Genomic DNA, 23,625 nt, shown 5'->3' on the forward strand with positions numbered 1-23,625 from the left:
ATTGAAGAAACCTTTGTACATGCACAAATCTTTTTCCCTTTGTAGTCAAGACATACAGTACAATTTCCACAGCAGCTCTCTCGTTATAAAATATCGTAAAAAAAGAAGAATCTAAATCGAATTGTAGAGAAAATGGATGTCAACAAATTGCTGTGGGTTTAAAAACCTTCAACTATCGTCCATTCACTTGATTTCTCTGGCAAATGTGCGAGCAAGTGATCGATATTGACTTATCTCTCATATTAATTAACTTTGAGAAGGTCATTTGTAAGTAAAAAATACATCTAGTTAATCTTCAATTAGAATGGGCTCCTTGGAAAAAAGTTGAGATCATAAAAATACAGTGGGAAATGAGCTTTTATATTCCAAACATCTGTCTAGACAGTGTCCCACCTTACATGTTATGTTACCTAATGTACAGCCTGGATTATGTTTCTCAGGGGTACAGTGCAGGAATGTTTCATTTGAGCTCCTTGTTTCAAGACTTTTTCTTTCTCTTTACTGTCTGTTATGTGTACCTCTGTGTTTTCCCTTTTCTTCAAATCCCAATCATTTCTTCCTCTGTTTGGCCCCATCTTGTATGTATTTGACCCACTTTGCTGGGTCTCAGAGGTACAGAGTTCTCAGAGAGCCTATTTTTATCAGCGTTTTCCTATACTACACTCTGACTCAGGTGACCGTTTCTTTTTCCTGCCGTCCCCTACTGTCCACAACACAATTAAAAAGCTTTGTTGTTGCTCCAGCCGTTTCTCCTCCATGATCAAACCTTACTATTCGCAATGTTCAAGCTGTTTCTGTGACTTATCGTGCCGCTTTACCACTTGATTGAACTCTCCCTCTCCCTCTCCCATGTAATAGCCTTGTATGGGACTGCTGGTGGTGGTCATGGGTACTGCAGAAATGGGTATATACTGCATGGTGTTTTTTCTGTTTTTGATTTTGTTGGGTCATCACAACAAGCGCAGCCTGCAAAGTGTGTGCACACCAAACATAGACTTCACTGTGTGAACAATTGACATTCACGCACTGCACTGTTTTCCCCACCCAATGTTTCTGTGATTACACTTTTTGGTTTTGCTCCTCTTTATTGTCAGTCTGCATCCCGCCTGTGTGGTGTTATTGTTTCTGAATAAATTGACTTTCTCCTGGTGCTTGTCTATCAAGAGGAAGTGGAGAGTTGGACACACAACTGAGCCCTTTGAGTAATGATAGAATCTCTGTGTAGTGGACCGCATTGTGGGTCTGGACAAGGTGTCCGGCATGTCCGAGATGCCAGGTGCTTTCAAGACTCGCAAGGGCATGTTCCGCACCGTGGGCCAGCTCTACAAAGAGCAACTTTCCAAGCTCATGGCCACACTGAGGAACACAAACCCCAACTTTGTCCGCTGCATCATCCCCAACCATGAGAAAAAGGTATGGGAGTAACTGATCTATACATATCTCACCATCAGATCTAGGAACATCCTTGTTTTATTTCTCCGCCTCTAGGCAGGAAAACTGGATCCCCACCTGGTTCTGGACCAGCTCAGATGTAATGGTGTCCTTGAGGGGATCCGTATCTGCAGACAGGGCTTCCCCAACCGCATTGTCTTCCAGGAGTTCAGACAGAGGTAACCAAACATTATGAGGTGAGGGAAGAAATCCATGTTTACATACATCGCAATTCGGACATGGACGATTATAAAATTATTAGTAAATGCCAACTGATATTCGATTTATTTATGGTATGTAAAGTTATGCAGACAGTTCTAAAATTTGGCTGAGAGATCTGACCAGCTCCTTTTTATTGTAGGACACTTATATTCCAGTTTTTCACACATTTTTAATTAGACTTAGACTTAGATCAACTTTATTGATCCACAAGGGAAATTATTCCACACAGTAAATCAGTTACAAAGGATGGAAAGGAACCAAAAATAAAGTAAAATGAAGGAAGTCAAAGGAGCTACTGTGATGTGCTGGCACTCTTTCAGGCGCATCAAAGATGATTTAGTATGTGTGAATTTAATAGATGTGGGAATTAATTCAACAATTTCTTATTACAAATGCACTGGGTTTTTTTTAAGTTTCAAGTGATAAACGCTTATTTAGTGAAAGGAAAAACTGCATCAATAATCGATTTTTAATCGAATCGTGAGGTGCTCAAAGATTCCCACCTCCGTCTGCCACAACCTGCTGTAACTAGGGATGGGTACTGTTCACATTTGAAACCGATACCTGGGAATAGGCCTGGGCAGAGATTCGATAAGTCAATTAACAGACGATAAATTAAAATTAAGTCTGTTAAGTGTTCCAGCTCGAAAAATTGCCAGGTGCATGCTTCAAGGGCATTCACGCATTTCGTCGATTTCAGGAGCTGCAAGCGTTTGTGCTATAGCGGAATGAAAAGGAGGTGAATCATCTTGTTAAGTGTTTTTGACTCTTTTTGCAGTGAAGCCATGCCGCTATCATCACATAGTGCAGGCCTGGCCAACCTCTTACGTTCGTATCCAAGTTTTTTTTTTTAATGTGAATGTTCTCCATCAGCTTCTGCGGCTGCATGCGTTTGAACTACAAATATACGCGAGTAATAATTAGAGGTGGGGGAAATCGATTTCTAAATGCATTGCAATTCCGACATGGACAATTATAGAATCTATTAGTAAATGTCGATAATGGATGTATTTATTCTAAATAAAGTAATGCAGACAGTTGTAAAATTTAGCTGACTGCATTGAACCACCTCACCCAGCGATCTGACCAGCTCCTTTACTATCAGGCACTTATGGTCCAGTTTTGCGCACATTGGTAAATGTAGTTTTCATTAACAAATTTGGAGGTGTTGAAATGACCATAGAAAATTGCTAATACTAATCAGTAGCGTACCAATAGCAAAGCCAACGCTTTAGCGTCAAGCTAAAAGTGGAGCCCTACTGTACTTATGTTGGAGAGTTTTTTTGAGTCAACTTCTTTGACCTTGAAAATTGCAACATTACCACGAGTTAGTTTGGCTGAGTCCGCTCTCAGTAATTGCCAAGTGCCGAAGTGCAAAAAGCCGGCAGAGTGGGCAACCCAAGTACCGGTACTGTAACATGGCACCGTTGTACTTTGGGAATCGGTACCCGGGAGGACCGGCGGGATTCAAAATAGTATCCGATTCGGTACCCATCCTTAGGTGTATACAGCATATACCAATTCCAACAAAGCAAATGTCTTCACCCAGGTATGAAATCCTCACTCCCAATGCCATCCCCAAAGGATTCATGGATGGAAAGCAGGCTTGCGTGCTTATGGTAAGGACTTTTTATCTTCTGCTTCATCCCAGAACAATTCTGATGTGCTTGCCTCTTTTTCTTTTCAGATCAAAAGTCTGGAGCTCGACCCTAATCTTTACCGGATTGGCCAAAGTAAAGTCTTCTTCAGAGCTGGAGTTCTTGCTCACCTGGAGGAGGAGAGGGACATGAAAATCACAGACATCATCATCACTTTCCAGGCTTGGTGCAGAGGCTATTTGGCACGCAGGTAAGAGAAATTACATGACCGTCCTATCTTGAAATGTGACTGTAATAAACTACAATGGAGTTTTGCTTTAAAATGACCCTTGTCAATAACATTGAGCGGACACTTAAAAACATAACTTTCTTGCAGTCTAAATAATATGTATTAGATATGATTTGGTGTAAATGTTGCGTACATTTACAACCCCTTTTTTGAGTCAGTCTGCCAGGTGTTTCCAGATTGCAAATGAAACTACGCCCCACCCTCTATCAATTTAACATTAAAAAATGTAGTGTTTAATATATATCTTTGAAGATCACCGCAACTATTTTTTTCCAGACACGGTCGAAAAAACAAACTATAGATTCAGCCGGTCACAACATTAGGTACACTGCCCACTCTCCAATCGATAGCTACATAAAAAGCTGTTTTCACCAGCGTCAGTCACTCCATCCTCCTATTTTTTCTTGTTTTTTAGAACCAAGTCATAATGTCACGTCGGTCATTGGCAATTTGTAGTGCTGAATGGAATATGAAGTTGACATGACAGGTTTTTCATCTGTGAGCTACTCAACTGTACAGAATCATCTTTTTTGCTGACAGTGCCATTCAAATTTTGCACTTGAGTTAGTTTTGTGTACAAATATTTTCATTAGGTGTTCTAATTGTTTCAATCTGCAGGGCTTTTGCCAAGCGACAACAGCAGCTGACCGCTATGAAGGTGATCCAGAGGAACTGTGCTGCTTATCTCAAACTCCGAAACTGGCAGTGGTGGAGACTCTTCACAAAGGTAACAGAGTCCTCCTTTTTTTCCCCTCACCACCATACTTGTTTCATGAGCTTTATAATAACACAAACATTTTATTACATCTTTAGGTGAAGCCATTGCTTCAAGTCAGCAGACAGGAGGAGGAGATGCATGCCAAGGATGACGAGCTCCACAAAGTGTTGGAGAAACAGCAGTATATGCAAAAACAGCTCCAGGAGACAGAGGACCAATATCACCAGGTGAAACCTAAAGAATCTTGAATCCACATTTGCATTGAGATTATTTACTTCCAAAGTTTACCAATAGATATGATCAATCTCCTGGAGATTCCCAAGCCATTTTGAGAGTTAATAAGGAATGTAATGTATGTGATGTAAAGGAGGAACCACAGATCCATTCCCCATCAACAACAATGCTAATCAAGCAGACTTTGTGAGAGCCAACAACGATTACTTGGGGAAAACTAGATCTAGAACCTATATTTTCAAACATGAAGAGGATGAGCAATACGTTTTAGAAGTCGACTGCTAAACTGCTGCAGCTTTATCGTAACACTGTAGCATTAGCAGCATTGCTAGGTGCTAAACATACACACTAACCATAATAAAACAAACACTTACTGTAATATTTCCACTCTCGCTAGGATGGCGACCGATGGTACACTCACATAATTCCGTTTAGATTAAAGTACCAATGATTGTCACACACACACTAGGTGTGGCGAAATTATTCTCTGCATTTGACCCATCACCCTTGATCATGAAGAAGCAATCACAATTCTCACGAAGGGTTAAAAAAAAAGTTGCCGTCTTTTTCGCCATCTCCGTGTCCATGGCCACATTTGTCTACTAGCAGGTGAGAGATGCATGAATAATAATCTTGAATTTACTTTTGGCAAGTGTGAGACCAAGCAGGAGTTGCTGAGTGTGTCAATAATAGCAGCGTAAGCTAGTATTAGCTCACTGCTATCAATAGGCCACTAAAATAGTCTGTCTGTGTTAGCACTTATAATAACATCACTGATATTTGGTTAATTTTCAGGTCACGACATGTAAATAGGGTATTGGTGGCGCTTTCTGGATGATTTTAGAGAGTATAATGAGTGCAGTAGAAGACCCTTGATCAGATGACTCTATTGCTATTTATTACCATTTAAAATGCATAAAAAAGCCAAGCATGTGTTCTTGTCTTACATAAGGACCGTGATTGATTAACAGCACATTTTCAGTATGACTGATCTAATAATATGGTCAGAGTGCAGAAGTGTTACTACAGTGATGTAGAATCTACGCAAATTGCGGAAGATATTCGTAGCGCAGTATTCAAAATGGCCGACTGAATTTGTGGCATTTTGCGATGTTTATTTTCACATACTTTGTGGATTGTAAGTACAATTGGATATGGTTTCCAATGAAACACAATGAAGCATTACAATTCAACATTGTAAATAACTGAGACCCCACTTCTGAAATGTGTACTCACCGGTGAGAAGGAATCAATAAAGTACTATCTATCTATCTATCTATCTATCTATCTATCTATCTATCTATCTATCTATCTTCTATCTATCTTTTTTTGCTTCTGTGCAGATTGCTGCCGAAAAACTGGCCCTGCAGGAGCAGCTTCAAGCAGAAACGGAACTCTGCGCCGAGGCTGAAGAGATGAGAGCTCGTCTGGCCGCCAGAAAGCAGGAACTGGAGGAGATCCTTCACGACCTGGAAGCCCGCGTGGAGGAAGAGGATGAGCGTGCTTCTCAGCTGACTGCGGAGAAGAAGAAGTTGCAGCAAAATATTACTGTGGGTTGCAAGAAATTCTCGCTAACGTCTTGACTTTGACAGCATATTCAATTCTTCTATACCTGTCAATAGGATTTGGAGCAACAACTGGATGAAGAAGAGGCCGCTCGGCAAAAGCTCCAACTGGACAAGGTCACCATGGAGGCCAAAGTAAAGAAGTTTGAAGAGGATGTGATGGTTCTCGATGATCAAAACAACAAGCTTAACAAGGTTGGGATAGACTTTGTGTATATAATAAACATGTTTTCTCACTTTTTACCATATGCCCTCTTTGTTCTTCAGGAGAAGAAGATGCTGGAGGAGAGAATAATGGAGTACACTACCAACCTTACAGAAGAGGAGGAGAAATCCAAGAGTCTGCAGAAACTCAAGACCAAACATGAAGCCATGCTCACTGACCTTGAGGGTACGATTGGACTTCACCGGCACCGTTCCTCCCACCAAACTCTGTTGTTTTGAAACACTCTCAGATCGACTGCGCAGAGAGGAGAAGCAGCGCCAGGAGCTGGAGAAGAACCGACGCAAGCTTGACGGAGACTTCACTGAAATAAACGACCAAATTGCTGACCTGCAGGCCCAGGTTAAGGAGCTCCGTGCCCAGCTAGCCAAAAAGGAGGAAGAACTCCAGGCTGCTCTACTGAGGTGTGTATTGCCATCATTCAGTAGGTATTTGAAGGTTTGACTATTGCCTAAGACCTAAACACATTCTTGCTCTCATCTGTCAGAATTGAGGAGGAAGCAGCACAAAAGAATCTGGCTCAAAAAAAGATAAGAGAGATGGAAGCGCAGCTCTCTGATCTGCAGGACGACTTAGAGATTGAGCGACAGGCCAGGACCAAGGCCGAGAAACACCGTCGGGACCTGGGTGAAGAGCTTGAGGCCCTCAAGACTGAGCTGGAGGACACTCTGGACTCTACTGCTGCACAGCAAGAACTTAGGTAGTCACACTGGCACAAAGTGTACTACGGTAGATCAAAAGGCCCACAAAATCACCTATTTTTCATTCCCTCTTCTATTTCTGTGATATGCTTTCGTACACACAAAATAGGAATCATAGCTAGTACAAAACCGTGTTTACTACCCTCTAATTAGAATTTTCAACATTAGGTGAGTTCTCTAGACATGAAATAGCCCCCTTTTAGTTACCTTTGCACTCTTAACCCAATATAGTAATGCTGTCTGAGGCTGAGCCAATCAGTGGCCACAATACTGAACAATATTATTGTACTATTGAGGTTTTTAGTTTTTTAGGAATTGTTATGCATGAAAATGGTTAATTTGGGGCAAAATGTTGAGAATTTGCTTTAAAAAAAATAGAAAATAAAAAATCTGCAATGTGTTGAACTGTAATATTTGAATTGCAGGCTGCACTCACTCATTGTTTAGCTGCGGGACCTTAATGTCAAGTGGCATTTTAGAAACAATAGTTGTTTAAGCCCAAATGTATTTGAACATGTAAATGTTTTCTACTCTGCTCATGCAAACTTGGGTTTCTACTTGCCAGCTCAGCAGACAGATAACCGGTTCTCACTCAAGACGCCAATTGAGTTCTACTTCACAGCCTTTACTTGAAGCACTGTAAAACTGAATGTACAAAAATAAAGCATGTCAATTATAAGACACAAAATCATTTGACATTCAACATAAACATGTTTTTAGACAAATACGCTAGCTCGTTGCTAATTTACATTAAAATCCCATTTTGTGCAATGTGCAATTGGCATTAGCGAGTTTACATGACAAATTGAAAAGCCTCCATAGCACACTCTACTTAAACAGCTGAATTATGATAAGAATACACAAGATATAGGATTGGCACATCCTTATGGTAGTAGACCATAAGGACATTTCTTGCCATTTAAGGGATTTTTATAGACACACCACTGCTTTGAAAAAACCCTTTTAGAATAAAAGCAAGGGATTGTTTTAATATTTTTTGCCCAGGCAAACCGGTCCCAACCCAGCAGTTGAGATTCACTATTGTACAAACCAGGGGTTTTACACCTAAGGCCCGCCAACAGGTTATACCCGGCCTGCAAGATAAGTTTGCCAAGTATAAAAATTAGCTGAATTTTTTTTAATCGGTTCTGAATGTGTTCACTGGATCTCGCAAAAGCAATTTGTTTCCCCTGCCCCAGAGCGCACATGACTTCAGAGGGGGTGGAGCTATGTGCCGTGTTTGGACTCTAGCAATTGTAAACAAAATGTGGATTGTTACGTTCATGCCTTGTCAAAGATGTCGTTGGTAATGGGGACACATTTTCTGGGCGCACATAAATATGCTGAAATATTATGTATCCTCTTCAAGCTTTGTGTGATTCATGAAATGACAAGTTTTGTCATAGATGATGCTACATACAGTATGTACAGAATAAACCAGATGTTCGTATATCAGTTGAGGAAAATGAATCGATTACATGAATAACCTTCTGTCATTTAATTTTTTATAATAGTTTCAACTTCTGATAGATTAAACATTAACACCAACGGGAGCATTTTAAAACTGTCAGACTCAATTCCACCTATTTGACTGATGAACATTATCACATAATTTATTCAGAAAGTATACATTGCAACAAATGAAGATAGAATACTATTAACCGCAACATGTAAGTGTAATAAAAACATTACGATTTCTACATTTTCAGAATTTCCTTGTCTATTTTTAACCAAAAGAAAACAATACGAAGTTATCTTTATTTTTAAGGTTATCATACCATGATTTTCCTCCTTGTGGTCCCTTAGCTAAAATGAATTTGACAGCCCTAGTGTAAACCCTATAATGTGCCTATTGTACATATAAAATGTGCAGTTACCCAACACATCTTCCCACTGGAAAATGTTGACAGAACTGAGAGACGGTGCCCTCTGCTAGGGTCATAGCTTTCTTTTTAGATTACCAAAAAACTAAATCTCCACAATTACCAGCAGAAAAAAATAAGTACATTTGCGAAAGAGCCAATGCTGTGTGGTGACGACATACGGTTTTAACTGTATTCTTCAAGTTTGCACATGTGTGGTCCCTGTTCTCAGAACCAAGCGTGAGACCGAGGTGGCCCAGCTGAAGAAGGGTCTGGAAGACGAGGCCAGACTCCACGAGCAGCAGATGAGTGACATGAGGCAGAAGCACAATCAAGCCTTCGATGAGCTGAATGAGCAGCTGGAGCAGGCCAAGCGGGTATTTTTTTTCAAACCCTGAGCCCGCAATGGTTAATTGACCCTGGCGTTAACATGAACTGCCTTTCAGAACAAAGTATCAATGGAGAAGGCCAAGCAGGCTCTGGAATCGGAGAAGAATGAGCTCACCATCGAGCTGCAGGGCTTGTTGCAGGGAAAAGGAGATTCAGAACATCGCAGGAAGAAAGCTGAAGCTCAAGTACAGGAGTTGCTGCTAAAGAATTCTGAGAGCGAGCGTCAGAGGTTGGAGATAGCTGACAAGGCTGTAAAACTGCAGGTATGTGAAGATCTAACACACCTTGAGCTAAGCTGCTCTGATTAGAAGCATGTTGCTCAAAATAAACCGTTCCACAAGGAGTTACCATGCAACGCTCTTGTTTGATTTTTTGTCCTCAGACTGAATTGGAGCATATCTGTGGTCAACTGAATGATGTGGAGAGCAAATCCATCAAAGCAACCAAAGACCACTCTGTACTTGAGTCTCAGATTCAGGATGTCCAGGTACACATGTTGCTGCTCTCCTTATGTGTAGACTGGGGCATATTCATTTGGATCATTGGGATAAACCCCAACTAGGCATGAAACAATAAACGGTAAAATGTTAACTTCCCCACAGTTAGAATCACCTCATTAAAATGACCTTTAAAACCAGGATTGATAACACTTCGATAAATAAGACACTGCTCTTTTACTGGAGAAGCATGTTAGCGCTAGCTTAAATGCTTACATGAATACAAGCGACAAGAATGTCCCTTCCCCTTTAAGAAATGACATACTCCAATATAAAGACATTACTCTCTGAGCAACTTAACTCTTTAATTGTGTACATTGAACCGACGAGATCTTCAACAGCATGATCCAGCTAAACTCCAAAGAATGACAACCGAAAAGTGAACTCACACCGGAAGTGATGTGCCCAAAATCCATTTTAGGATGTAACAAAAAAAACTGAAGCCTTTTACAAATTAAAACAGAAGATAAACACTCAAAATAAGGCTTCTTAAAAAGCCACAACAATATTTGATATTTGTTCTACTAATTAAAGTGTATTGTTTTGATTAAAACCTGGTTCAAGGACGTGCATGTGTGTAGAAGTACTTTTTGAGCACATTCAACAAAACCTTGAAAATACCCGTGATCATTTTGGTCCCATTAATGACATTTTCACATCGTTACACCCCTAACCCCAACATATCACAAATGACTAAAACGCCTACACAGCATAACCAATTGTGTACTTTTAAAGTTCCTTACATTTAAAATATTCCTTTTAAATACTTATAAAGGACAGAAATTCATTGAAATGCAAACGCACAACTCTGCATATGTGTTACAACTAGCGAAACATTATTCAATTTTACTACACAGTTTGCGACACTTAGTGATTTGAGGTTTTTAGGCCTCTTTTATGGCTATATAACATAGTATTGTAGTTGGAGTTTATTATTCTTTACCTATTACTGTTGGAGTAGTTGTATACATTTGTACTGCAAAAAATCTGACAGTTTCTACATTTGTATATTAAGGGTTAATCATTTAGGCACCGTATTTTCTGGACTATAGCGCGCACGGGTATATAAGCCGCACCCACTAAATTTTAGAAGTAAGTATTTTCCATGTATTAGCCGCTCTGAACTATAAGCCGCAGATATATATACCTTATGAAATTATTTACACAGAAAGATTTTGTAAATGTAATCCTTAATTGTTTTCAAATGGTGTCTGCAACACGGCAGTAAAACTCATGGTCATGGACCCACCAGCTGCGCAAGTTAGCTCTCCAATCAGCTAAACGGACTCAAGAACTCCACGGTGAAGTTTTGGTGAATTTACGAAACCGAAACACTACAAAAAGAAGGACATTGTAAGTTAATAATACTAACACAGACACTCGTAAACGTGTTAGCATATTAGCTAATGCTAACAACGTTAGCTTCATTACATTACGATAGCACGTACAAATATGCATTAAAACACTCCTACAGACATCACACATGGGACGCTTTAGTAAGAATTGTAGTTGTATTGTAAAACTTACAAACGCTGCTTGGAGTGATGAATGAAGAATCAAAAGAGTAGGAGCGCAATGGACGGCTAGAAAACTGAAGGGCACCTTTACTTCCAGTTGAAAGCTTGAGTCTAAAGAGCTTTAGACTCGAGCTCAAGTGAACGAACTTGTCCAAAAGATGGCGCTGTAGCACAAACAATAATGCACCTATTCAGTGTATTTGCTTGTTTTTTTGTAAACTTTTTTGCATTACGGATGTCAGCAAAGAAAAATCCATGTATTAGCCGCACCAATTTATAAACTGCAGTGTTCAAAGCGCACAAAGAAAGTAGCGGATTATAGTACGGAATTTAGCGTACTGTATTTTTCGGACTGTAAGTCGCTCCGGAGTATACGTCGCACCGGCCGAAAATGCACAATAAAGAAGGAAAAAAACATATATACGTCGCACTGGAGTATAAGTTGCATTTTTGGGGGAAATTTATTTGATAAAATCCAACACCAAGAATGGACATTTGAAAGGCAATTTAAAATAAATAAAGAATAGTGAACAACAGGCTGAATTTGTACGCCATATGACGCACAAATAACCAACTGAGAACGCAACACATCATGGCAAGAGTCATTCAAATAACTATAACATATAGAACATGCTATACGTTTACCAAACAATCTGTCACTCCCGATCGCTAAATCCGATGAAATCTTCCTCCCCGGTGTCGCCTCTGGTATGCGCCGTTTCCTTTCTTTCTGCTGCTCGATCGCCGTTTTCTGCTGCATATTTCACTACGTCTGGCTTGTAATCTGCAGTATATGATTTCCTTTTCGGTGCCATTTTAGTTCAGCCCTTCTCAGTTTTTATAAGTTACCGCCAATGTTGAAATAATCCATTTAAATAGCTACCGATGTCGCAGCAGTTAGCATCCCATGACCCACAATGCACTTTTGCCATGACCCGCCCCCGCCGGTTTCTTATTGGTTGACTTGTGTGACGATTGCTGACGTATGTGTGACGATTGCGGACATTTGCTTCGTCTCTTACGCGAATGAGATAAATAATATTACCGTATTTCCTCGAATTAGCGCCCGGGCGGTAATTAATTTAAAACCTCTTCTCACTCCGGCGCTTACCAAAGGCATGCGGTAAATTTAGGCATGCGCTTATAAATTTGAGTGTGATGTAAGGATACCATCATGACATCGCTTAATGCCGCAATAAAATTTAAAGCACATTGAATCATCCCGGGAGTTCTTTTTGTTTTGGTCTAAAAAGGCAATTATAACGTGACACTCTTTATTTTTACAAGGGGTCATTCAACAATTACGTACGCATTTTTCTGTATGTAAAAACGCATGAAAAACAAATTGAAAATAAAACATGCTACTTTAATTCTTAACTACGATTGTAACAACAAACATTATCAATCAATGTAAACAACATCCGTGAGGCCAGAGAGAAAATATAATTTGAACTTGAACAAACTGAAAATGTTCCTGTCGGCATTACTGACAGATGCTTCCCTCACTGCACATTGATGGTCATCTACTACGGTACTTGTACTACATCCTGTAGAGATCCATCAGTTGTTAAGACCTCTTCATCTTCAGCGTCGTCCATTTCTCCGTCACCTTGTCCGACATGTACGTCCAAAACTACAGCACCGTCGTTTGAAATAATTTCGTCTGTGTCCGCTTCCTCATCACTCTCATCACTTTTTACGGCTATGTCTTGGTCGTCATCTTGTCTCAGGGGCTGATTGAGGAGGTCGTGTATATCAATACATATGTATTATTTTGCGAAACGAGTTTGACCCGGCGGTAATTCGAGGCATGCGCTAATTATTTTGCGAAACGAGTTTGACCCGGCAGTAAATCGAGGCATGCGCATACTATATACCCGGCGGCAATTCAAGGAAATACGGTATTTGATATTTTACGGTAATGTGTTAATTTCACACACAAGTCGCTCCGGAGTATATGTCGTACTCCCGGCCAAACTATGAAAAAAAACTGCGATTTATAATCTCAAAACTACGGTACATGACATGGAAAAAGAAATTAGACATGTACCATGCATTTCATTTGCAAACTACAACCAAATAGACATTTGAACTGAATGTCTCAATCCAAACCCAGATAGATAGATAGTACTTTGATTCCTTCAGGAGAGTTCCCTCAGGAAAGCGTTGTCCAGAATCTTAATGACTGTTTTGCTGATTATGTTTTTCATCAAATATAACTTGGCATGATATGTATTACATACGATTATGATATGAATTTAGCTGTAATACTATTGTCATATTGCAAAAATGTATGTTGGTGACACATTTAAGCTTTATTTTGTTTGTGCATGACTTCCTGTCCCTGACCCGGCGGTAATTCTAGGCATGCGCTAATTGTTTTGCGAAACGAGTTTCACCCGGCGGTAAATCGAGGCATGCGCATAAAATATACCCGGCGGCAATTCAAGGAAATACGGTATTTGATATTTTACGGTAATGTGTTAATATCACACAAGACGCTCCGGAATATATGTCATACCCCCGGCCAAACTATGGAAAAAAAACTGCGACTTATAATCCCCAAAATACAGTACATGACATGGAAAAATAAATTAGACATGTACCATGCATTTCATTTGCAAACTACAACCAAATAGACATTTGAACTGAATGTTTCAATCCAAACCAAGATAGATAGATGGATAGTACTTTATTGATTCCTTCAGGAGAGTTCCCTCAGGAAAGCGTTGTCCAGAATCTTAATGACTGTTTTGCTGATTGTTTTTCATCAAATATCACTTGGCATGATATGTATTACATACGATTATGATATGAATTTAGCTGTAATACTATTGTCATATTGCAAAAATGTATGTTGGTGACACATTCAAGCTTTATTTTATTTGTGCATGACTTCCTGTCCATCACTAGCAGCTTTTAGCGAAATTAAAAGGATTTGTTGCGGCGTTCGGCAATATTAGAAGCTGTGCGTATATTTAACGCTGGAATGCGGAACAGGAACGGCATGTTGGTGACAATCCGCGGGCAGAAGATATTTACTTGAATAAAAACGGCAAGAGTCTGCTGGCGTGGTGTGCGTATTCTGGGTCACGTTGTGCATTCAATGGAAATTTGTGTTCCCTAATGTAATCACAATTATAGTGACGCCGTGTTGCTACTTGATACCCAATAAAATGTTCTCCTGATGATGGATCATTTTGCAATAGGGCTGCAACTAACGACTATTTTGTTTGTCGATTAGTCGAGGACTATCCTAACGATTAGTCGGATAATAAAGCGTACACATTTAATGGTTCTAATTTCCATCGACTTCTAAATGCAGCTTAAGTTATTTTAGGCATGTGCTCACTAACAGCAAAGATGACTCATTCATTCATCAATATGTATTTATACTGTAACTGTACTGCTCATTCTGATGTTACAAAAATTAAAATGACTAACAAAAAAAGGAAAAGCAAAGTGCTAAAAAGTTAACTTTGTTTATGTATTAAAAACTCTCACAAAATCTAACTTCCTCAAAAAAAGAAGCATTGAGTGATGTTTAAAAAGCTGCACACTGGTATATTAATTAACACTTGGCACTGTAATAGACTCAATGTGTAGAATTCTCTTTGATTAATTCTTAAAATGTTGGCTATTTAATAGATTGTATGTTTAATGTTATGATACCTCTGCATTGGTTCCTGTGTGTCCGTGTTCGGGTTCGTTAAAGTGCCTTTTTACGGCATTGCAAATTGACGCTGCTTTTAAACGTACTTGAATTGATGTAGACAAAGTTTAATTGGCTGACTTTGGCTAAAATGATACTTAAAAGTTATTTTTCACACAACTTGGTCTCACTCTTGTTAGCTAGCCAGCAGGGTAGAAGCTAACACTCTTACCGAGGCTGTGTCCGCATCCTCCCTCCAAATGTCCGATATGTCTTTAAATACTGGTGTATCACAGATGTACTGCCATAAAAACAAGGTTAGCAAAATGAAAGTATTCGTGTTTTAACAAGAATGAGAGGAAATATCCTCACACTTTACATGTTAGCGCGGACTACAGTCTATAGACTATAGACCCCCCGTAAAAACAGGAGTGATGACGTCACGACTGTTGTGGACAAATATAATTGTTGAGGACAAATGTTTCTGTCGACTAACTGTTGCAGCCCTATTTTGCAACAGGAAGTACTTCAGGAAGAGACACGGCAAAAACTGTCCATGTCCACACGTCTGCGCCAAATGGAGGATGAGCAGAACAGCTTGAGGGAACAACTTGAGGAAGAAGAAGAAGCCAAAAGAAATGTGGAAAAGCAGCTTGTGATGGCACAATCTCAGGTACACCAAGGCTTTCTCCTCAGAGTATCAAACTTTCAGTTTCAGCAGATGACAGGAACGACTAGATGGGATGTGGGTGCAATAAAGGCTTCCTTCTTGCCAACAGCTTGCGGAGTTCAAGAAGAAACTGGAGCAGGATTCCACTTGTTTGGAGAGTGCTGAAGAAGGAAAGAAGAGGCTGCAAAGAGAGCTTGAGGGGACACACCAGCGCCTGGAGGAGAAATGCTCTGCCTACGACAAGATGGAGAAAACCAAGACACGTCTCCAGCAAGAGTTGGACGACATGGTGATAGATCACGACCAACTTCGACAAACTGTCACCAATCTGGAGAAGAAGCAGAAGAAGTTTGACCAGGTGAGCTCACATGACTCAGATGGTTGTGTGTCACGCACTACCTAAACCTTCTTGCCCTCAAAGATGCTGGCAGAAGAGAAGAACATATCTGCACGCTATGCAGAGGAGCGAGATCGGGCTGAAGCCGAGGCCCGTGAGAAAGAGACCCGTACACTGTCTTTGACCCGCGAGCTGGAAACTCTCATGGATCTAAAGGACGAGGTGGACCGCAACAACAAACTGCTTCGGGCTGAAATGGAGGATCTGGTGTCATCTAAAGATGATGTTGGAAAGAGCGTAAGTTTTGCTTTCCTAATGTTGCTTGCTCCTCGCTTGTGCCTTCCTGGTCTCAGTCCTCGTCGTGCCACAGGTGCACGAGCTGGAGAAGTCCAAGCGTGCCATGGATCAGCAGCTGGAGGAGATGAAAACACAGCTTGAGGAACTGGAGGATGAGCTGCAGGCCACAGAAGATGCCAAGCTGCGTCTGGAGGTCAACATGCAGGCCATGAAGGCCCAGTATGAGCGGGACCTGTCCGGACGTGACGAGATGGGTGAGGAGAAGAAGAGGTCTCTGATCAAGCAGGTACATACTTGTCGTATTCATCCATGCATGATGCAAGTGTATGTGTTGCACATTTGTCATTTTTTACACCTGGACCGATATTCCATAAGTCAATCAAACTGAACTCGATAACTTTGCAAGCCTCAAAAATGGCCATGTGCATGCTTTATTATTATTTCTATTATTGTAATAATGTTGACCCCACTGTCAGTATTACTGTATTCAATTTAAAAAAAAAACTTGATTGATAACCACACCTTGATAAAATTATGGGCCAACTGGTGCTTGCTTGCTAGCTATCGTAAACGCTAACAAGAAAACAGGAGACATTAACGTCTTTCCCCATTAATCGTCATACCCCCCAATCCAAACTTGTATGAACACATTACTATCTAAGCGACTAAGACATAGCATTCACATAAAGGCTGTGCACAAAGTCATCACCATATATAAAGTTAAAGTTAAAGTTAAAGTTAAAGTACCAATGATTGTCACACACACACTAGGTGTGGCGAGATTATTCTCTGCATTTGACCCATCACCCTTGATCACCCCCTGGGAGGTGAGGGGAGCAGTGGGCAGCAGCGGTGGCCGTGCCCGGGAATCATTTTGGTGATTTAACCCCCAATTCCAACCCTTGATGCTGAGTGCCAAGCAGGGAGGTAATGGGTCCCATTTTTATAGTCTTTGGTATGACTCGGCCGGGGTTTGAACTCACAACCTACCGATCTCAGGGCGGACACTCTAACCACTAGGCCACTGAGTAGGTTATCAAGTTAAAAGGTTGGTTGTGTTGAATATTCAACACATTCGCGTGACGTCGAATAAACCGGAAGTGAAAACCCCATTTTTATTTATTTAAAAAAAACAACAATCTAAAACGTTTACAAATGAAAATTGAAGATAAACATATTTAAACACACACAATAAAAATAACATTGCTGTTATGAATCCTGAACAATATTTCATGTATTGTGTGTAATTATTTTAGTTCTTTAAAAAGAAAACAACTCGGTAGGTTAAAATATTTTAGTGTCTGTATAAGTACCGGTACTTTAAAATGTACCGCGATAGTAATAACTGTGATAATATAGATTACAATACCTTATTTAGCCATTTTATTCATGCTTTATTATATTTGAGGGTCCCCCAGCCCCTCAACATGAACAAAACCTATTTTATTGCTTTTGACTGTGATTTTTATTCAACTGCAAAATGTTGCTGACAGTTTATTTGACTTTAGTTTGATGTTCAACTTGGATATTAAGACGTTTACATTCCAGTTACAATGTTAGAATATGCCAGAAATACAAGTTTATTGCATTTGAAAGGCTATACTTGCATTATTATGTTTTACATCTGTGGTTAATTTGCTCTCCAGATAATTTTGACATTTTGCGCTACTTTTAATATTATTTGTGTACAGCATAATTAACCCAATGTGGCACAAATAAGTCTATCCTATTCTTGAAAGGTCCAGTTAGTTGACAGGTGTACTTCCTTTAGGTCCGCGAAATGGAAATGGAGCTGGAGGATGAGCGCAAGCAGCGTTCTGCTGCCGTTGCTGCACGTAAAAAACTGGAGCTGGACCTGAAGGAACTGGAGGCGGGCATCGACATGGCCAACAAGCACCGCGAGGAAGCCCTTAAACAACTGAAGAAACAGCAGGTGAGTCCGTTGTTAAAATGTAAACCACAAACTATTTTTAGTAATGTTGCTTCTGATGCTCCTTTAGGCCCAGATGAAAGAACTTATCAGGGAACTGGATGACACTCGCATGTCTCGAGAGGAAATTCTGGCCCAGAGTAAGGAGTCTGAGAAGAAGTTAAAGGGCATGGAAGCTGATATGCTCCAAATGCAGGAGGTCAGTATTTTCCATTCCATCTCAAGTGCCTCGCGAAAGGATAAAATACAATATGTGGCAATTAAATACATATTTGAGGAGTTCAAACACCAATATTGCAAAAAACAATGAGTTTTATTGCAACATTCTGACAATTTGAACTCATAAAAGCTGTTAGCAGATTTGAAATTGGGGTAAAAAAGCACTGGTTTTGTATTTTGTTGCTTCAATGATCCGTTTAACGAGTCAAATATGCAGACATTGTTTTGCTCCACGAGAGCAGTGTTGCAGCTCGTGCTGCATCACTGCTCAATGTGAAAGAGTGTCCGGAGAACATAAGGTAAAAGGTTTCATAATCATTGTGGTCAAATGTCCCAAAAACACTGCATCAATAATGCCTTGCATTAGCAGAAAGCATCCAGCATATTTAAGAGCAGCAAACAATCACAAACCAGGTTAAAGTCTTTATAGGTAGCCAACATCTTGTTTTTTTTATTATTATAGAGGTTTATTTGAAATAGGGACAGATACAAAAACATAGACATCTGAAACAGTTATCCAATGTATGCATCATAGTGTTTGTAGCCAAAGCTAATTTACAACTCTTGTCCCCAGTTTGATTTAAACCCATGGGGGTACGCTGTTGACGTCTACACTTTGTATGTTCATGCTAACTATTGCTATGTCCAAACACTTTATACCTTTTTCAAATGTGTACATGTTCTATTGTTAAACTCATTGTATCATCATTGATCAGTCTTTTAGTTTCGTTTATTGCCTATTAATGACACTCTCGTAAAAGTGCAATATTAATGTTATGTGCCTTTTATAAGGTGAAAGAAAATCCTTGTTTATTTCAATTATTTTCCCTAAAAGTCTTATTGGATTAATCGATTTAGTACTCAATCCTTCCTAAGCTTTGATATATAACAATTCAGTTTGGACTATAAGCCGCTGGTGAAATTATTTACACAGAAATATTTTGTAAAATGTTTATTTGCATACCTCTTTAATTGTTTCCAAGCGGTGTCAGTAAAACGGCTGATCAGACAAAACAGCATGGACCCAAAAGCTGCGTAAGCTAGCTCTACCAATCAGCTAAAAAGACTCAATAACTTCACGGTGACATTTGGTGAATTTACAAAACTGAAGTAATACAAAAGAATGTCATTGTAAGTTTATACTAATACAGCCACTCGTCAACGGGTTAGCATATTAGCTAATGCTAACAATGATATGCATGAAAACACTCCTACAGACATCACAAATGGGAAGCTTTTAGTAAGTAAGAATTGTTTTAGTTATATTGTAAAACTAACAAAAATGTTGCTTGGAGTAGTTAATGAATAATCCCTATGTGTAAAAACGTTGTGGATGGCTACAAGACCAAACTGCCGGTTCATTGCTCATTCAAAACCCACGGGTCCCCGGATACAACCCGCCAGCGTCCAAAATCTGGCTTGCGGGAAGTCCAAAGATTTAAAAAATAATTTTTTATTTTTTTTAATCAGTCCTTTCTAATCCATTTTTACCGCTTGTTACACTCTGTGTCTCGTAGCCGCTCAGGCAAATCATATTGTCTAAAGATGCATTTTTCATTGTGCTCGATATATATATATATATATATATATATATATATATATATATATATATATATATATATATATATATATATATACAGGTAAAAGCCAGTAAATTAGAATATTTTGAAAAACTTGATTTATTTCAGTAATTGCATTCAAAAGGTGTAACTTGTACATTATATTTATTCATTGCACACAGACTGATGCATTCAAATATTTATTTCATTTAATTTTGATGATTTGAAGTGGCAACAAATGAAAATCCAAAATTCCGTGTGTCACAAAATTAGAATATTACTTAAGGCTAATACAAAAAAGGGATTTTTAGAAATGTTGGCCAACTGAAAAGTATGAAAATGAAAAATATGAGCATGTACAATACTCAATACTTGGTTGGAGCTCCTTTTGCCTCAATTACTGCATTAATGCGGCGTGGCATGGAGTTGATGAGTTTCTGGCACTGCTCAGGTGTTATGAGAGCCCAGGTTGCTCTGATAGTGGCCTCCAACTCTTCTGCGTTTTTGGGTCTGGCATTCTGCATCTTCCTTTTCACAATACCCCACAGATTTTCTATGGGGCTAAGGTCAGGGGAGTTGGCGGGCCAATTTAGAACAGAAATACCATGGTCCGTAAACCAGGCACGGGTAGATTTTGCGCTGTGTGCAGGCGCCAAGTCCTGTTGGAACTTGAAATCTCCATCTCCATAGAGCAGGTCAGCAGCAGGAAGCATGAAGTGCTCTAAAACTTGCTGGTAGACGGCTGCGTTGACCCTGGATCTCAGGAAACAGAGTGGACCAACACCAGCTGGACTGCTGCTGAGTGGTCCAAAGTCATGTTTTCTGACGAAAGCAAATTTTGCATTTCCTTTGGAAATCGAGGTCCCAGAGTCTGGAGGAAGACAGGAGAGGCACAGGATCCACGTTGCCTGAAGTCTAGTGTAAAGTTTCCACCATCAGTGATGGTTTGGGGTGCCATGTCATCTGCTGGTGTCGGTCCACTCTGTTTCCTGAGATCCAGGGTCAACGCAGCCGTCTACCAGCAAGTTTTAGAGCACTTCATGCTTCCTGCTGCTGACCTGCTCTATGGAGATGGAGATTTCAAGTTCCAACAGGACTTGGCGCCTGCACACAGCGCAAAATCTACCCGTGCCTGGTTTACGGACCATGGTATTTCTGTTCTAAATTGGCCCGCCAACTCCCCTGACCTTAGCCCCATAGAAAATCTGTGGGGTATTGTGAAAAGGAAGATGCAGAATGCCAGACCCAAAAACGCAGAAGAGTTGAAGGCCACTATCAGAGCAACCTGGGCTCTCATAACACCTGAGCAGTGCCAGAAACTCATCGACTCCATGCCACGCCGCATTAACGCAGTAATTGAGGCAAAAGGAGCTCCAACCAAGTATTGAGTATTGTACATGCTCATATTTTTCATTTTCATACTTTTCAGTTGGCCAACATTTCTAAAAATCCCTTTTTTGTATTAGCCTTAAGTAATATTCTAATTTTGTGACACACGGAATTTTGGATTTTCATTTGTTGCCACTTCAAATCATCAAAATTAAATGAAATAAACATTTGAATGCATCAGTCTGTGTGCAATGAATAAATATAATGTACAACTTACACCTTTTGAATGCAATTACTGAAATAAATCAAGTTTTTCAAAATATTCTAATTTACTGGCTTTTACCTGTGTGTGTGTGTGTGTGTGTGTGTGTGTGTATATATATATATATATATAACAGAAGGGCAATGCAGTAAGCAAACTCATCCAAACGATGGCGCCATAGGACAGCACTCATTCTGTGTGTTTTTCAAACTATTTACATTATGGCCGTTGGTGAAGAAAAATCCAAAAATCAGTCGCACTGTTTTATAAGCCGCAGGGTTCAAAGCGCAGGTAAAAAAGTAGCTGCTGATATGTTGGTGTTTGACCACTGGCATGCGGTGTAGACATTTAGATAATATACTCATTACATCATGCATCAAAGCACAAAAATCTGACTTGAAGCTAGTTTCCGATCAATTTAACTGAATGATGGTTTCATCCCCAAAACAAAAGTGAAGCAGTCTTTGCTTATGCAGGAGGTGGCTGCTGCAGAACGAGCCAAGCGACAGGCTCAGCTGGAGAGAGACGAGCTGCAGGATGAGATGAACAATCAGGCCACCAAGAAGTAAGACCTCTTCTCAAACCTCAAAGAAGGAGTGTCCATTATGTCTTCACTTCTGTCTCAGTGCTCAAATCGCAGAGGAGAGGAGACGTTTGGAGGCACGTATTGCTCAGCTGGAAGAGGAGCTGGAGGAGGAGCAGTGCAACACGGAGCTGGTTAACGACAGGCTGAAGAAGTCCATGCTGCAGGTCTGTACAAGTCCTCGGCACGCTATAGAGTTCAACCCAGACGAGATGACGGCCTTGCTTTCCTTCAGACTGATCAGATGAACGTGGAGCTGACCTCAGAACGCAGCTCCTTTCAGCGCGTGGAAGGCACCCGCGCCCAGCTGGAGCGTCAGAACAAGGAGCTGAAGCTCAAGCTGCAGGAGCTGGAAGGAGCGGTGAAGTCCAAGTACAAGGCCAACATGGCCGCCCTTGAGGCCAAGCTCGCTCAGCTAGAGGAGCAGCTGGACATCGAGACCAGGTGATGTGGGACGTTCGATCATGGAAGCGCAGACTCAAGTCTGACCACAGTTCTGCTCTTCACTCAGGGAGCGGCAAGGTGCCACCAAGCTTGTGAGGCGAACTGAGAAAAAACTGAAAGAGCTGGTTCTGCAGGTGGATGATGAGAGACGCAACACCGAGCAGTACAAAGACCAGGTTTGTTTTTTCATTTGGATCACTTTCACACCAATTACATGTTTTTGTCATGACAATCCACACAATCCACAATCCAAACCTTTTCACTGGATTATGGTCCTGTGTTGAGGCTCAAGCCAACCATCCAAAAAATAATTCATGACTGACATGGTACAGATACAATCTCCTAAATTAGTTCCAGCTGCAATAACACTATTCTTTAATGAAAATAATAAAATATGTATTACTAATATTCACCATACTTATGTCAGGTTACCACCTTACTTCTGTTTATTTTGTATATGTTTCTCATTTTTTGCATATTTTCGTAAACACTTACCAAATTTTCTGGACTATTGAGCGCACCAGTTTATAAACCACATTTTAGGGATTTTTTTCCCTATATATTAGCAGCACTTGACTATAAGCCGCAGATGTATATGTTTCAAAATTAGTTATTTACACAAAAATTGTGTAAATGTTTTACATTGTTTCCAAACGGTGTCTCTAACACGGCAGTAAAACAGAGGATCACACAAAACAGAAGTCATCGTCATGGACCCACTAGCTGCGCAAGCTATCTCTCCAATCAGCTAAACAGGCTCAATAACTCCACGGTGACGTCTTGGTGGATTTACTGAGGAATTTGTGAAACTGAAACAATACAAAAAGAATGTTGTAAGTTAATAATACTAACACAGACACATATATTAGCTAATGCTAACGATGCTAGCTTGATTACATTACGGTAGCACGTACAAATATGCATGAAAACACTCTTACAGACATCACTCATGGGACGCGTTGTTTTGTAAAATTCACATACCTGCCAACTACTCCGGTTTTCCCGTAATTAGTACGGTTTTCATCAACCTATTCCGGGTTACGGTTGCAGTGATAAAAAATACGGTTTTTCATTAATTAAAAAAAAAATTTTTTTT

General features: G+C 40.1%; 1 protein-coding gene across 2 annotated transcripts in view; it reads left to right on the forward strand.

Annotated features, from left to right (window-relative positions):
- LOC133615190 (myosin-9-like) overlaps nucleotides 1-23,625 on the forward strand; it is a 77,728-nt gene that overhangs the window by 44,926 nt on the left and 9,177 nt on the right. For both annotated transcript variants that reach the window (XM_061973578.2, XM_061973579.2), the window contains 24 exons: nucleotides 1,226-1,413; nucleotides 1,489-1,610; nucleotides 3,203-3,272; nucleotides 3,341-3,501; nucleotides 4,159-4,267; nucleotides 4,354-4,485; nucleotides 5,836-6,042; nucleotides 6,115-6,252; nucleotides 6,325-6,448; nucleotides 6,513-6,684; nucleotides 6,768-6,980; nucleotides 9,076-9,220; nucleotides 9,290-9,496; nucleotides 9,616-9,720; nucleotides 15,420-15,572; nucleotides 15,679-15,927; nucleotides 15,991-16,203; nucleotides 16,277-16,489; nucleotides 17,975-18,136; nucleotides 18,204-18,332; nucleotides 21,979-22,067; nucleotides 22,129-22,252; nucleotides 22,321-22,529; nucleotides 22,597-22,705. In XM_061973578.2, coding sequence (XP_061829562.1) covers nucleotides 1,226-1,413; nucleotides 1,489-1,610; nucleotides 3,203-3,272; nucleotides 3,341-3,501; nucleotides 4,159-4,267; nucleotides 4,354-4,485; nucleotides 5,836-6,042; nucleotides 6,115-6,252; nucleotides 6,325-6,448; nucleotides 6,513-6,684; nucleotides 6,768-6,980; nucleotides 9,076-9,220; nucleotides 9,290-9,496; nucleotides 9,616-9,720; nucleotides 15,420-15,572; nucleotides 15,679-15,927; nucleotides 15,991-16,203; nucleotides 16,277-16,489; nucleotides 17,975-18,136; nucleotides 18,204-18,332; nucleotides 21,979-22,067; nucleotides 22,129-22,252; nucleotides 22,321-22,529; nucleotides 22,597-22,705 — 3,743 coding nt within the window. The remainder of the gene's footprint in view (nucleotides 1-1,225; nucleotides 1,414-1,488; nucleotides 1,611-3,202; nucleotides 3,273-3,340; nucleotides 3,502-4,158; nucleotides 4,268-4,353; nucleotides 4,486-5,835; nucleotides 6,043-6,114; nucleotides 6,253-6,324; nucleotides 6,449-6,512; nucleotides 6,685-6,767; nucleotides 6,981-9,075; nucleotides 9,221-9,289; nucleotides 9,497-9,615; nucleotides 9,721-15,419; nucleotides 15,573-15,678; nucleotides 15,928-15,990; nucleotides 16,204-16,276; nucleotides 16,490-17,974; nucleotides 18,137-18,203; nucleotides 18,333-21,978; nucleotides 22,068-22,128; nucleotides 22,253-22,320; nucleotides 22,530-22,596; nucleotides 22,706-23,625) is intronic.

The sequence above is a fragment of the Nerophis lumbriciformis genome, linkage group LG22, assembly GCF_033978685.3.
Source record: "Nerophis lumbriciformis linkage group LG22, RoL_Nlum_v2.1, whole genome shotgun sequence".
Lineage (NCBI taxonomy): Eukaryota > Metazoa > Chordata > Actinopteri > Syngnathiformes > Syngnathidae > Nerophis > Nerophis lumbriciformis.